The sequence below is a fragment of the Dreissena polymorpha genome, chromosome 4, assembly GCF_020536995.1.
Source record: "Dreissena polymorpha isolate Duluth1 chromosome 4, UMN_Dpol_1.0, whole genome shotgun sequence".
Taxonomy (NCBI): domain Eukaryota; kingdom Metazoa; phylum Mollusca; class Bivalvia; order Myida; family Dreissenidae; genus Dreissena; species Dreissena polymorpha.
In genome coordinates this window covers 105,523,276-105,537,514 of record NC_068358.1, presented here as the reverse complement: position 1 = coordinate 105,537,514, position 14,239 = coordinate 105,523,276, and the positions used below count along the sequence as shown (strand labels likewise).

General features: G+C 34.3%; 1 protein-coding gene across 5 annotated transcripts in view; it reads right to left on the bottom strand.

The window, feature by feature from the left end:
* Positions 1-6,777: 6,777 nt before the first annotated feature.
* LOC127877203 (armadillo repeat-containing protein 3-like) overlaps positions 6,778-14,239 on the bottom strand; it is a 41,175-nt gene continuing 33,713 nt past the window's right edge. For 4 of the 5 annotated variants that reach the window (XM_052422872.1, XM_052422876.1, XM_052422877.1 and 1 more), the window contains 3 exons: positions 13,075-13,170; positions 11,102-11,134; positions 6,778-6,888 (listed from right to left, as the gene is read on the bottom strand). In XM_052422872.1, coding sequence (XP_052278832.1) covers positions 6,778-6,888; positions 11,102-11,134; positions 13,075-13,170 — 240 coding nt within the window. The remainder of the gene's footprint in view (positions 6,889-11,101; positions 11,135-13,074; positions 13,171-14,239) is intronic. The other variant, XM_052422875.1, reaches the window with a different exon arrangement.

The following is a 14,239-nucleotide window of genomic DNA, read 5'->3' as shown; positions in this document are numbered from 1 at the left end:
TCTCTGGATCATATTGCCATAACCACGTCTCATCAAGTGTGACGATATGGTCCAAAAATCGCTCTCATTTTCATGGTATATTCTCAAAAAACTCTTTTGAGCACTTTACGCATTTTACTGGTTTTTCAGCATAGAAGTTTTGGAACCCATCGAGCACTTACCTTGCACATTTTGAAATCCAGCTCTTCCGCGGTATATCATTTAAACGCCTATTTGTTTTAATCAAGTCTCTAACTTTGTCTGTCATGGTTTGTTTAACATGCTCTGCCCTACCACTTTGATCATCATCTTTTACAGATTTGCATCCCTTTCTAAATCTCTTGTACCATTTGAATACCAACGATCTTGAAAAGTTTAATTGTTTCGACTTTTCAATTTATGTAAACGTTTTGGTGGGTGTGTAGCCCAATGAGTGACAAAACTTAATCACTGTGCGTAGTTCAAAGTTGTCAACTGAAGTCATTATTTCATAAAGTAAACAACTGTCGTTTATACCTTTGGGGGTTACGGCTGAGAATGATGTAAACAACTTTGAATATTCAACCTAAATGTGGCGTAGATATGTGATGTCAATGTCACTTGAAAGTTGCCGTAAATTCTGTTTATCAACAACATTTAAACCAAATTTAAATTCGCTTAATGCACATAATTTTAATAAAATATGCTCATGCGCCGCATGTCTTACTGAGGTCTCTATGTCAATGCGTTTCAATCGTGCTTTATGGAATTCATGCATTTTAAGCTTATATATAAACTCAGTGATAATTAGTTTGTATAATATGTTAATTTCATAGACTTTTGCCAACAAACTAACGAGGTATGAAGAAAATCCACAAATTTCTGGAACACCTGGTATTATGAAAAAGTACTTAAGCTAGGCAAATACAACTTATGGAGATCCTGTTCTTACGTCAACAACATTATTAACTTGGTAGGTACAGCCGGTTTTTTCTCAGGCAAAGCTCTTGTTTAAATGTGCTTGTTCATGGTGCCATATTAATTATGTTAAACAGATACTTATGAATTGTTATGCCCCCACAGAGTTATAGGCATTAAGCATTGCACTGTTCGGTCCAATACGTCCCGAAGCTTTTGTGTTCAACTGGTTATTAACTACTGGATGGGTCATGCTAAAACTACAACAGTTTGCTTACCTTAATGTACATGTATGGATACTTGTTAAAAAAGGAATTTTGGCTGTGATGATTTTTTGCAGAATTATTGCTCTTTGTCTGTTTTTCATGCCCTTTAGCCTGTGTTTTCAAATCCTCTGTAATTACTTAGTGGATCAAGCTCAATTTTTTTAAGTTGAATGACATGAATGTGCAAATGATCGTTAAGAAAGGAAATTTAGCAGAATTATTGCCCTTTGTCTGTTTTCCACTTAGATGACTTTTGTCTGTTTTTCACCTATAGAATATATAGTCCCAGAAATTGTTATATAACATCCCTGTAACTACTCAGTGGATCTTGCTCAAACTTTTACAGTTCAATAACCATAATATGTAGAGTATTGTAAAGAAACATCATTTTGACTTCAACAGGTTTTGGCAGATTTATGGCCCTGTCTCTGTTTTTTCATTATATAATACATGGTTTCACAATTCTGTGTTTCTAACTCTTGATTTACTATTGGCGTTATCTTTTTAAAACTTAACCAGTTGACTGACATTTAAAATAATATGATTGTAAAGAAAGGACTTTGACTGCAAGCAATTTGAATAATGGTCCTTTATCTTCATTTCTAGTTATTTCTGTAACTTAATTAAATTTTCTGTGAATTATAGGAAAATATCAGTGTTTTAAAATTGGATATTTGCCATTTTAAAATGTTCAAACATGTGTTTGCCGGCCTACTAGAATCTGGGACACATTTCTAGTTTATTCATAATTTGTATTTATATACATGTACAAAAATTGTACATGTATAAAGTATTGTCGTATTGATGAAAGAACAGCTGAAATGAGTTCAATGTGGGGGGTTTAACCTTGTATGTTTATTTATAATAAAAGTTGTTTACTAAAATATCTATTTTGATTTCAATCATGTTATATCATTTAATTGTTTATTTATACAGCTGCAAATAAATTTTGCATTATAAGGATATTTTCTATCACAGTATATATTTATATATGCATTTGTCATTAATGTTTGTTGTCATTAAGTTGTATACCTGATGATGCCTTATTAACTTGCCTTGTAATATAAAGGCTCAATCATGTAACTCTATACATGTTCTACATTGTGTATGTCGGCAATATGTATATACCACATGCATAAATTGTATTTTGATAAATCTGTGTTTAATGTGATTATGTCTTTTTATGTCCCCCACTATAGTAGTGGGGGACATATTGTTTTTGCCCTGTCTGTCTGTCTGTTGGTCTGTTGGTCTGTCTGTTGGTCTGTTTGCGCCAACTAACATTTTGCAATAACTTTTGTTATATTGAAGATATCAACTTCATATTTGGCATGCATGTGTATCTCATGAAGCTGCACATTTTGAGTGGTGAAAGTTCAAGGTCAAGGTCATCCTTCAAGGTCAGAGGTCAAATATATGTGGCCAAAATCGCTCATTTTATGAATACTTTTGCAATATTCAAGATAGCAACTTGATATTTGGCATGCATGTGTATCTCATGGAGCTGCACATTTTGAGTGGTGAAAGGTCAAGGTCATCCTTCAAGGTCAGAGGTCAAATATATGTGGCCCAAATTGCTTATTTTATAAATACTTTTGCAATATTGAAGATAGCAATTTGATATTTGGCATGCATGTGCATCTCATGGAGCTGCACATTTTGAGTGGTGAAAGGTCAAGGTCAAGGTCATCCTTCACAAGGTCAAGGTTATCCTTCAAGGTCAAACATCATATAGGGGGACATTGTGTTTCACAAACACATCTTGTTATACTTCATGTTCATTTAAATTCAATGATTTCATGTTCATTTAAATTTAATTATTTCTCAGAATAACTGAACTTACATGTTTGTATTAAAATCTTTTTTGATGCATGTGCCATTTGACTTTTAAATTGAGGTCTTAATCATGTGAACTAGTGTTTTCATGGTAGGTCTGCGTCTATATGTCCCAAAGCTTGTTCTTTCAACTCCTCTTTAACTACAGGGTGGATCACACTCCAACTGAAAAAGTTCAATGACCTTAACCCTTTATCTCTAAGGTATGTATTTTGACGCATTTGTAGCCCCATAGAAAGTTACATTTAATTAAATATCTTTCTTACTAAATTCAAGTTTTAAAAGCTTCATTTCCAACCCTTAGATTCTGATGAGGAGAAAAAGCAGCATAAAATCTGAACAGGCTGCGTTACTTGCAGGCTGATCTGGTTTAATGCTGTTTGCACATAGCCATTTTCACTTTGCTTCTGAGTGGGAAAGGGTTAATGTGTAGATGACTGTTAAGAAAATAATTTAAATAAAATCAATTTGAGCTGACTTTTGGCCTTTTGTCATTTTGTCTAGTAAAAAATATACATTGGACCTCTCTGTGTCCAGATTTGTCGTGAGGGCCTCAGTGTCTCTGACACAATTCTAGTTCTTTCTGTAACTTGCTTAAATTTCCTATGAACTTTAGGGAAATATCAGTGTTTTAAATTGGTTATTTTCCCATTCAAACAAGGAATTTAATTTTATGTTTCTGTTTCCTGAAGTTATTTAGTATAGTTAACAAATCATTGATGTTGATGGACTCAAAATGTGTCGATGGATATCCTTATTTGACGTCAGGATGATATTATTGTTGTTAAATCCTACAGTTAAACCTTCTTTAAAATGTAAGCAAAGAGTTGAAAAGCATAAAATAAAAATAAAATTTATGTTTTGGTAGATTGAATTTTTATCCACTGATATTAATAGAAAAAAACTTTCTGTGGTCATTCATTAATTAAATTCAGTAATCTGCAAACACTGTACAATGTCCTCTAGGTTTCTCCTGTGTTTTCTACAACTGTATTGAATATTTTTTAATAATCCACCATCCCAATGTCTTCCTAAATTATAGCTTATTGTTTGTTACTCTCCATGGTACATTTAATCCCAGTGATAAATGTTTTTTATTTAAGAAATTGTTGTTACATGTATTTTGCTATGCTTATTCATGAAGCCTAGTCATTGTTTGTCAGCATTTCTTTGTTACTGTGTGTATATTTGCCCATGGTTAAGTAATAGTCTTTGGAATTCCATCAATAAAAATGTTAACACAACTGAGCCTTGCTCTCGGAAAATTAGACTTAATAACTGCAGGCTGCACAGGCTAATAACTGCAGGCTGCACAGGCTAATCTGTGCAAACACGTTAACACACATGCATAAGCCGAGTTTTCCAAGAATTTGGCTCAAATTTTAACTCAATTGTACTGTTCCATCTGGCACTTAACACCACCTTGTATACTAAACACATTGGTTGCTAACGACCATTTTTTCTCTAACCACTTTACAAAATGTCATTGCATTATTGTGTCTGGTATGTTGGAAACATCAACATACTAGTATTTAATTAAACTTGTATACCCTTTGATAAGTGTTTCAGAAATATGTAACATACTTGTGTAACATTATTATGTAACTCTGTATTGATTTAGATAATTTGCAGTGAAGGTAACCATGTATTTTCATTATGAAATGTATTAATTTGTTCAAATTACATTTGCAGTTTGTTTTTTTTGTACATGAACGAGTATAAAAATTATTTATTTTATCAATCCTTAATTTATGATAGAGAATATTGCATTGAAATCCACCGCTATTATCAAATCAGCTACTCAAACCCTTTTCAGTTAATATGTGCAGCTGTGAAAACATACAATGAAATATAATTTTTATATTTATACCATTTGTTAATTACTCTGTATTACTAACTGGCTTATTATGGGCTTTTTTATGTCTGAACAATATTTTATAAATAAATGTGTAACTCAACATACAAGTGTTTTTATATCTTGGATATGCTGATAGTACACATTCATCAATGAACTATTTGAACAGAAGATTTTGCCTTGGAGTGCATGATAGTCGTCGCTTTGTACATCCATAGTGTTCACTACAATTCAGGATGTGATAATTTGCTTCAGCAAATGCCATGTCTGTTATTCAGTTCTCAGAGAACAGTGTGCTTCCAACATTTATATTTTAAGATGGTTGTACAAGCATGTATTTAAACTAAAACAGTATAATAAATATGCCCACACTTTACCAGTTTTTTTTTACCCTTAAATTTTAGCAGGAAACTTGGTTTTTACTCGTGAAACATTTCCTTGATACAAAGACTACTTGTGTAAATTTATATTAACATCCCATCATGAATGTTATCAAATGGACACCAGAATATGTACAAGCTGCAAGTGTCCTCTGTGACCTTGACCTTCAAGCCAGTGACATGGTTGTTCAATGCAGAACATCATCTTGATGAACATTTGATGAAGATTTGTTTCTAAATCCTAAGATACATGTACCTAACAATGTTTTGAACTGAACACAAAATGTCTCAAACATAAACACATAAATACACACACAAACATGGGTAAGACTATATGCACTTAGGGCATAAAAAAGGTTTGATTTTATAGCGGCAGTGTTTGTTTGTGGGTGCGCGTGTGTGTGTGAGTCAAAGTTTATTTACTGGTCTCGCTGCATTTTCACAACTGCCTGAATGTGAAGACCGCCTTCTAGTGGCCATTTTACTTGATTTTATTTTGAAGAAAAGGTAAATTTCACCAAAGATTTTGAAGTTAATTAATAGCGGACAATAGTAGACTACATGTTCTTCAACTATGACTCACAAAATAGCTCATCCTTCAACATTTCATACTCAGAAGAGCAAATAAAAACTGAGTTGTAAATGCATTAAAAAAACTTTTAATGTGTAAATAGATATATATCAAGTGAATGATATCACAGTCATAACAATAAACACGGATACAAAGGGCACACAAATGTCCATGTACATTAATAGTCAGTAGTAATAATTGTAAAACTTTCGTAAAATAATTCTGCTTTTGAATTTTTGAAGCAACTTCAGATACTCTTAAAATTACTTCCAAATAGTTCACAAAAACACATATTCTCAACAAGTCTCATGACCATGTAACTCTTGTCTTCAGTTAGCACACAAAATAGGGAACAGAATAAGCAGATGAGCTAGAACACGTTTTTAATTTCAGAATAAACACAGAAAACACATCATTGATAGAACAAACAATGTTCAGTACACATAAAACCGACATTTCAACAAAGGAACATAATATTCATACATGACATTGGATTCTTATCCTGGTATGAGTTTTTTTTAACAGCTCACAGCATTTTATACTTTTGATAAAGCAGAAATATTAAGAAAAGAAACAAGTCCTCAGATTATTGTCCATTCTTAAAAAACAGAATATCACAAACATTTGTTTGGTTTATAAATAATATAAGGAAATGGAAATCTCGTAGTAGTTTCAAAACATTTTTAATACACCAAACAGCTCGTCTGACTATCAAATGATGTCAATATTAGTGGGTGGGAGGTTTAACATAAGCCTTGTTGTGGGAAAACTGGGCTTAAGGCATGTGCATTGTCATCCCTGATTAGCCTGCACAGTCCGAACAGGCTTATCAGGGACAGCACTTTTCGCCTTAACCGTATTTTCGATAAGAAGAGGCTTCCTTCACACAAAAAGTTACATAATTATGGAAAGTGTTAGGCTAATCTGTGATGACTCTTTACGCCCATGCATTAAGCCCCATTTTCTTAGAATAAGGTTGCTACATAACGCGGCTCATATCTTCTTGTAGGACTGTGCCTCAGGTGTGTCCAGCCTCAACAAGTGGCCTGGTTCATGAATCAAGTCCACAATGTACGTCTTGGGGGGAAACTTGGGGGCTCCAGGCTGAAATATCCACAATTATATTTTATATAGGTTCAAAGTAATTTGCTATTATTATTTGTGTACAATTATTTTAATAGAATCTGATTTGTAAGGGGTTTTGTGGCACAGACACTTGTCATATGTAAATAAAATGGAATATTTATAAAAGTGCAGAGTGCAGTTGATCTTTGAAACTATAGAAAGACATTTTATATAAATTTCAAAGCAATTATATGTTTAAACAAGAGGGCCTGAAAGGCCCAAAGTCGCTCACCTGAGATAAAAAGAAATGACCTGTTCTTTGCAGCCCAAGATATCAATGGAACAAATGTTCTAACCAAGTATCATAAAAAATGAACAACAAATGGCCCCTTGGCGGCCATGTTTTTTTAACAGACCTGAACTATTTTTTAACTCTTCCAAGATATGTCCAAATTTCATGAAAATTGGGAAAAAAATGTGTCTTCTAGACTGTTCACATGTTGTCACTATATACATATAAAGAAAACTGCCCCACTCCCTGGTGTCCATGTTTTTTCACTGATCAGGACCATTTTCAAACTCGTCCGAGACATCCACATAACTAATGTTTTGACAAAATTTCATGATGATAAGGCAAAACATGTGACTTCTAGAGTGTTCACAAGCTTTTTTACTATATAAATAAAAGGAAAAAGACCCCCCCCCCCCCTGGCGGCCATGTTTTTTTACCGATCCAAACCATTATCGAACTCAACTGTCCTATCCAGGTGTGGTAGAGTGGTCTCCTTCGCTTATGCAAATGAACCGGTCACAGGACGGTTGCAGTTATGTAACTTTGTGAGCACTTATGTAATGCGGAAATATTTATTTGACAAACTCTTATTTCCGGTCAGGATGACTATACTGACTGGTTGTAATTCAATTAACTAAAGGCGTTCAGTCAGGGACGCCTAAATACACTCAAAGAATTTATTTATAAGTGAAAACCAAGGCAGCTTTAACAAAAATAACTAATTTTTATTCCAAGAACTCGGAAAATGAAGAACAATGACAGAAAATTAAGGACAGGTACAAGCCAAGTCTAAAGAATCTAAGTATCGTTACAAAAATGAACAACATACAGTAAATACCTTAATGAATGTAAAAAGAAGTTCAAAATCTGTCAAAAAAACTGATATAAATATAAGTTACTGTTAGTCTAGAAAGTGCTTCAAAAATCTAGTTTACAAAATAGGTCTAATTTAATCTAAAGAACAATATTTATGGAGATTAGGAAACTTCAGTGAATCAAATGTAAAAGTAAGAAAAATTTACTAAAGTTATTGAAATAGAATAGAGTCTTTCTAATTTAGAAAATGCCAAATAAAAATAATCTAAATAATAAGAATAATTTAGAAAATAATGCCAAAATGTCTTGATGCTGGTGTTAAAAATAATTTAGAGTTTAATTATTTCAAAATTCCAACCTTTTTCAAGAGCTGTTAACTTTTCAAAGAAAGCATCAAGAGGTGTTTAAATCAGCCAAAACAGCTTTTTTTATACAGTTCAGAAGAGATCAATGGCAGAGTAGTCAATTTTCCCTCAGAACAGTGCATTTATCAATGATTAATATCTTCCCAAATTCCAGAGCAGAACTTAAAATAGATTACTGAACCAGGTTAAACAAGGGAGATAAATACTGCATAAATACTGCAAAATCATGTACATGTTGTCTTTCTTTCAGTTATCTCTTAGTTGAAAGACTTATCATAAGTGTTAATGACTAAAACAGTTATGTTAACTATGAAAATTCTGTGTTATGAAAAATTACATAATACAGTTAATGTAACATAATATTGACATAATAAGACCAAACTTTACTACACAGGAAACAAATGTTCTGACCAAATTTCATGAAGATTTAGCAAACTAGAAAGTTAACAAGATTTTACTATAGCCATACATGTATATAGCCATATAATGAAAAATGCCCCGCCCCTTGGCAGCCATGTTTTTCAAGCCAAGGTTACCATTTTAAAGCTCATCCAAGATATCATTGGGACAAATCATCTGAGCAAGTTTCATGAAGATCGGAAAATAAATGTGGCCTCTAGAGTGTTAACAAGGTTTTACAATAGCCATATAAGGAAAAATGCCCCACCCCTTGGCAGCCATGTTTTTCAAGAAAACGTAACCATTTTCAAACTCATCCAAGATATCTCTGAGACCAATCTTCTGACCAAATTTCATGAAGATTGGACAATAAATGTGGCCTCTAGAGAGTGAACAATGCAAATGTTGACGTCGCACAACGCACGACGGACAACGCACCACGAACAAAAGGCGATCACAAAAGCTCACCATGAGCACGTTGTGCTCAGGTGAGCTAAAAACAAACAAAAACATATACATTATTTTGAAATATGCATTTTTAATTGCCTTCAATACCACTAGAAGGTGTAGGAGTAAAAGCAAGTAGCATCATACTTAACAAATGTGTTTTGTATGCATGGGCCATCACTGAAGTATCACTGAAGTTTGTGTTCAACTATTCCTTTATGGAGCCTTTGGTTGGAACCACTAATCAAAGTAGCAGTACTTTGTTTCAAACCGTGAACACAATATGAAGCACTTTGGGCTAACCTGGGTTTATTGCACACAATATGAAGCACTTTGGGCTAACCTGGGTTTATTGCAGTCACAATATGAAGCACTTTGGGCTAAACTGGGTTTATTGCAGTCACAATATGAAGCACTTTGGGCTAAACTGGGTTTATTGCAGTCACAATATGAAGCACTTTGGGCTAAACTGGGTTTATTGCAGTCACAATATGAAGCACTTTGGGCTAAACTGGGTTTATTGCAGTCACAATATGAAGCACTTTGGGCTAAACTGGGTTTATTGCAGTCACAATATGAAGCACTTTGGGCTAAACTGGGTTTATTGCAGTCACCTTCAGATTTGAGTGAGTAGTTCAAAGAATGATCAATGATTGCTCTGTTTAGAAGAGGCATGATCAATGATTGCTCTGTTTAGAGGAGGCATTGAATGATCAATGATTGCTCTGTTTAGAAGAGGCATGATCAATGATTGCTCTGTTTAGAGGAGGCATTGAATGATCAATGATTGCTCTGTTTAGAAGAGGCATGATCAATGATTGCTCTGTTTAGAGGAGGCATTGAATGATCAATGATTGCTCTGTTTAGAAGAGGCATGATCAATGATTGCTCTGTTTAGAGGAGGCATTCTTTACAAAAATAAATATATCTTAAGTTGCAATTGTGTATTCCTGGAATATGAAGGCACCTTCCTTATGAAGACACATTGCACTAAGTTTTCCCCAACATTCTTAATTAACACTGATTATTAACAAAAATACTGGTAGGAAATTAAATTCCTTATCTTTGTAGTAAATAATATTCAGTTGGTTCCCGTTTAAAATGTACTACTCATAATCTAACTTACTGCAAAAAAACATGCAAAGATATGTAAGAGTAAAAGTGAACTCATATTAAAAGCAGTATGGCTATTTTCCTATGAATGAATAAGCTATCACAAAAAGTTACCCACCCCAAAGACTAGCAAACTTAAACCATCAATGTGCTAAGAATATTTTTTTTTCAGTGATATCAAAAGTAAAATAGTGTTTCTGAAATGTAACAGATGCCATGGCTAAAGTTTTCATCAGAAAGTGTCTGTTTGTGTAATATATGGCCAGTCAGGCATATTAGCCGCTCTGGGAAAACTGGGTGTAATGCATGTGCGCAAGGTGTCGTCCCAGATTTGCCTGTGCAGTCCCCATAGGCTAATCATGGACGACACTTTGCAAAAAAGCTAGGAATAGACTTCCTTTGAACGAAAAATACTGTGAAAGCAGAATGTGTTGTCACTGATTAACTTGTGCAGACTGCACTTTACGCACATACATTAAACCCCCTTTATCTAGAGGGGGACTCACATATATCTTCCATTGGATGCACAGCTAGTCAATAAAGATTAAAATACAACATGCGAAACACATGCATTGACATATATGTTTGTAGTTTGTGTGAAAGAAATCATTACATAAAACATTAGTTATTTGAATGTTAAAGCCATGCTTTTTCATAATCCAATATATTTAATTACAAACAAATAACAAATTACTCCACCAATTCAAGAATATTGATGACATCCTTGTACCATGAATGATTACAGGATAAAAGTGTTATTTACAAAAGAACTGAATAAAGGGGGGATAACAAGAGACCCAAGTCCATGGCCCACACTTACTGTCGGACTAAATACAAACAAAGATTCCTCCAGCTGTAAAGAGGGGAGAAATATGGAGACTGTTAAGTAGTTATTGTGTAAACAGATGTAAACATTGGTTGAAAAATATGCATATTTTTTGTATTCATGCAAAAAATGCAAAACAAAGATATTTCATGAAAGCACACTGCACAGGCTTTTCAACAATAAAATAATTTGCATGTTTAATAAAGTAATAATAGTTCATTTTTATATTTCATACGATTGGTACAGACTGAATATCCTTCCATTCAGAACAATGGCTCACTCATTAAACATAACAAAGGCATACAAAACGTCACTTAACCAAGAAAAACAGACTTATAGTGAGTCATAATGACTATCGAAGAACATGAAATGAAAAGACTGATCGATTTTACTTAGAGATAATACAAATATGACTTTCAAATTGTCTTCTTAGTTGAAAATATCTGACAGATATGATTATCACGAGCCAAAAAGTTCCTCATTAATCATAATTATAAGGGTATATTCATGAAAATGAAAAACAACAAAAAGCTTTTGTATAAACCATAAAAACAAATCAAAACAAAATCATGAAGCTAATTTTGCAAACAGGACACTGAACTAGTCAAATCTTTAAACAGAACAATCCAAATGCGATGTACTGTCAGCTCTAATCACAAGAATATACAGTTCTCAGGTATTTATTTTCCACAAATTACTCTTCAAACAATTACCGTATATAGAGAATTTAAAAAAAATTGAAGTGAAAAATTATATCTTCTGTTAAAATTTCAAGACATTGTTTCCCAATAAAAATGTGTCCACTTAAAATACATAGTTTAAATCAATGTCACTGCAAAAAGAGCGGCTCAGCCGACTATACACTAGTATTTTTTTTAAATAAAGCAATCATACCTGATCCTTATTCTACAAACGCACATGAAAAGTAATTATTCTAATAATTGAGCCATATTCTGGAAAACAAATGAAAATCAAAAAGAGTCATTCCTGATTAGCCAGCGCAGCCTGCACGGGGCTTATCAGGGAAGACTCTTAATGCACATGCATTAAGCATAGTTATTCCAGAACGTGACTTAATTTGTTCAATATCTCAGCAAACTCATAGTGTTTCAATCCAAGCCTATGTGTACTTTCAATAGTTGCATAAACACTGCTAGATCATCATAAATAGTAATGTTACTATTTTCTTTGTTCTGGTATCTAGCACAAATTCTCACATAATCAGACATTCCCCTAAACGGAAGTCCAGTTAAGACACAGTTACTTTAAAGTCACAATGTCACAAAATCAATGTCACAACACAATATCTCAAATTGTGACTTTAATGGTCATATTTTTTTACTAATATACATGTATAAGTTTTCGTTCTGCAAAACATGATCAATGCATACTTCATCAAAATTCAAAAACAGTGAGCTAAAAGTAAGATTGCTAAATACAAGCTGCGGAGTTATCGGTCAGTTCTGAACTTTGCAATTTGAATATTGAACAAGATATTTGTTTGTCAGAAACTCTATGTCCCATTTTGCGCCGCTTTGAAGCTATATATTTGATCTTTGACCTTGAAGAATGACCTTGACCTTTCACCACTCAAAATGTGCAGCTCCATGAGATACACATGCATGCCAAATATCAAGTTGCTACCTTCAATATTGCAAAAGTTATTGCAAATGTTAAAGTTGGGGCAAACAAACAAACACACAAACAAATAAACAAACCAACAGACAGGGCAAAAACAATATGTCCGCCACTATAGTGGTGGGGGACATAAAAATGGGTCAGATGCTATGTCCGATTACTCAACTTTTGAAAGTCCGCACTACACTCAAAGCAAACTGGGCTTAATACATATGCATAAAGTGTCATCCAAGATCAGCCTGTGAAGTCAGCACAAGCTAATCAGGGACGACACTTTCCGCCTTAACTGGATTTCTCTGTCACCACAGGTTTCCACAGGGGTATCTTACCGTGAAGTCTTCCTCTGGCAGCAGTACCTCATTCCAGGCCCTGTTGTACTCTCCACGCACCAGCGAACAGCTCACCGCTATCTTGTCTGCCAACGTCTGTGGTGAGAAACAAAATTGAGCCACCTTCTGGGAAAACGAGCTTTAAAGCTTATGCATACAGAGATGTGCCAGATTAGCCCAAGCAGTCCACACATGATAATCTGGAACGACTCTTTCCGATTTTGAATGGAATTTGTTTGTTTGAAGGAAGTCTTTTCTAAACAAAAATCTAGTTTAGTTGGAAAGTATTGATGCCTGTGCACAGGCTAATCTGGGGTGACACTTAACGCACGTACATTCAACCCCAATTTTCCAGAGCAAGGCTACATAAAAAGAACGAGATGCTGTGTTCAAGAGTGCCCAATGAACGAGATGCTGTGTTCAAGAGTGCCCAATGAACAAGATGCTGTGTTCAAGAGTGCCCAATGAACGAGATGCTGTGTTCAAGAGTGCCCAATGAACGAGATGCTGTGTTCAAGAGTGCCCAATGAACGAGATGCTGTGTTCAAAGTGCCCAATGAACGAGATGCTGTGTTCAAGAGTGCCCAATGAACGAGATGCTGTGTTCAAGAGTGCCCAATGAACGAGATGCTGTGTTCAAGAGTGCCCAATGAACGAGATGCTGTGTTCAAGAGTGCCCAATGAACGAGATGCTGTGTTCAAGAGTGCCCAATGAACGAGATGCTGTGTTCAAGAGTGCCCAATGAACGAGATGCTGTGTTCAAGAGTGCCCAATGAACGAGATGCTGTGTTCAAGAGTTCCCAATGAACGAGATGCTGTGTTCAAGAGTGCCCAATGTAAGTCATGTCAGTATCAATTCATCTGCACAAGTTTTAGTCCAAAATATGATCAATGTCAAGGAAATAAGCAAAAATGACAACAAAATATGATCAATGACAAGAAAAAAGGAAAAATTACAACAAAATATTATCAATGACAAGGAAAAAAAGCAAAAATGACAACAAAATATGATCCATGTAAAGGAAAAAAGTAAAAAAGACAAAACAATTCAACAGTCATAAATTTAGGTTTAATATGTAACCCCCATTGAATAAAATGTTGTTTTATGGGTATTGCATAGCTAAGCTGAATTTGGTTAATCGTTGTTTTAAGACACCTACATTT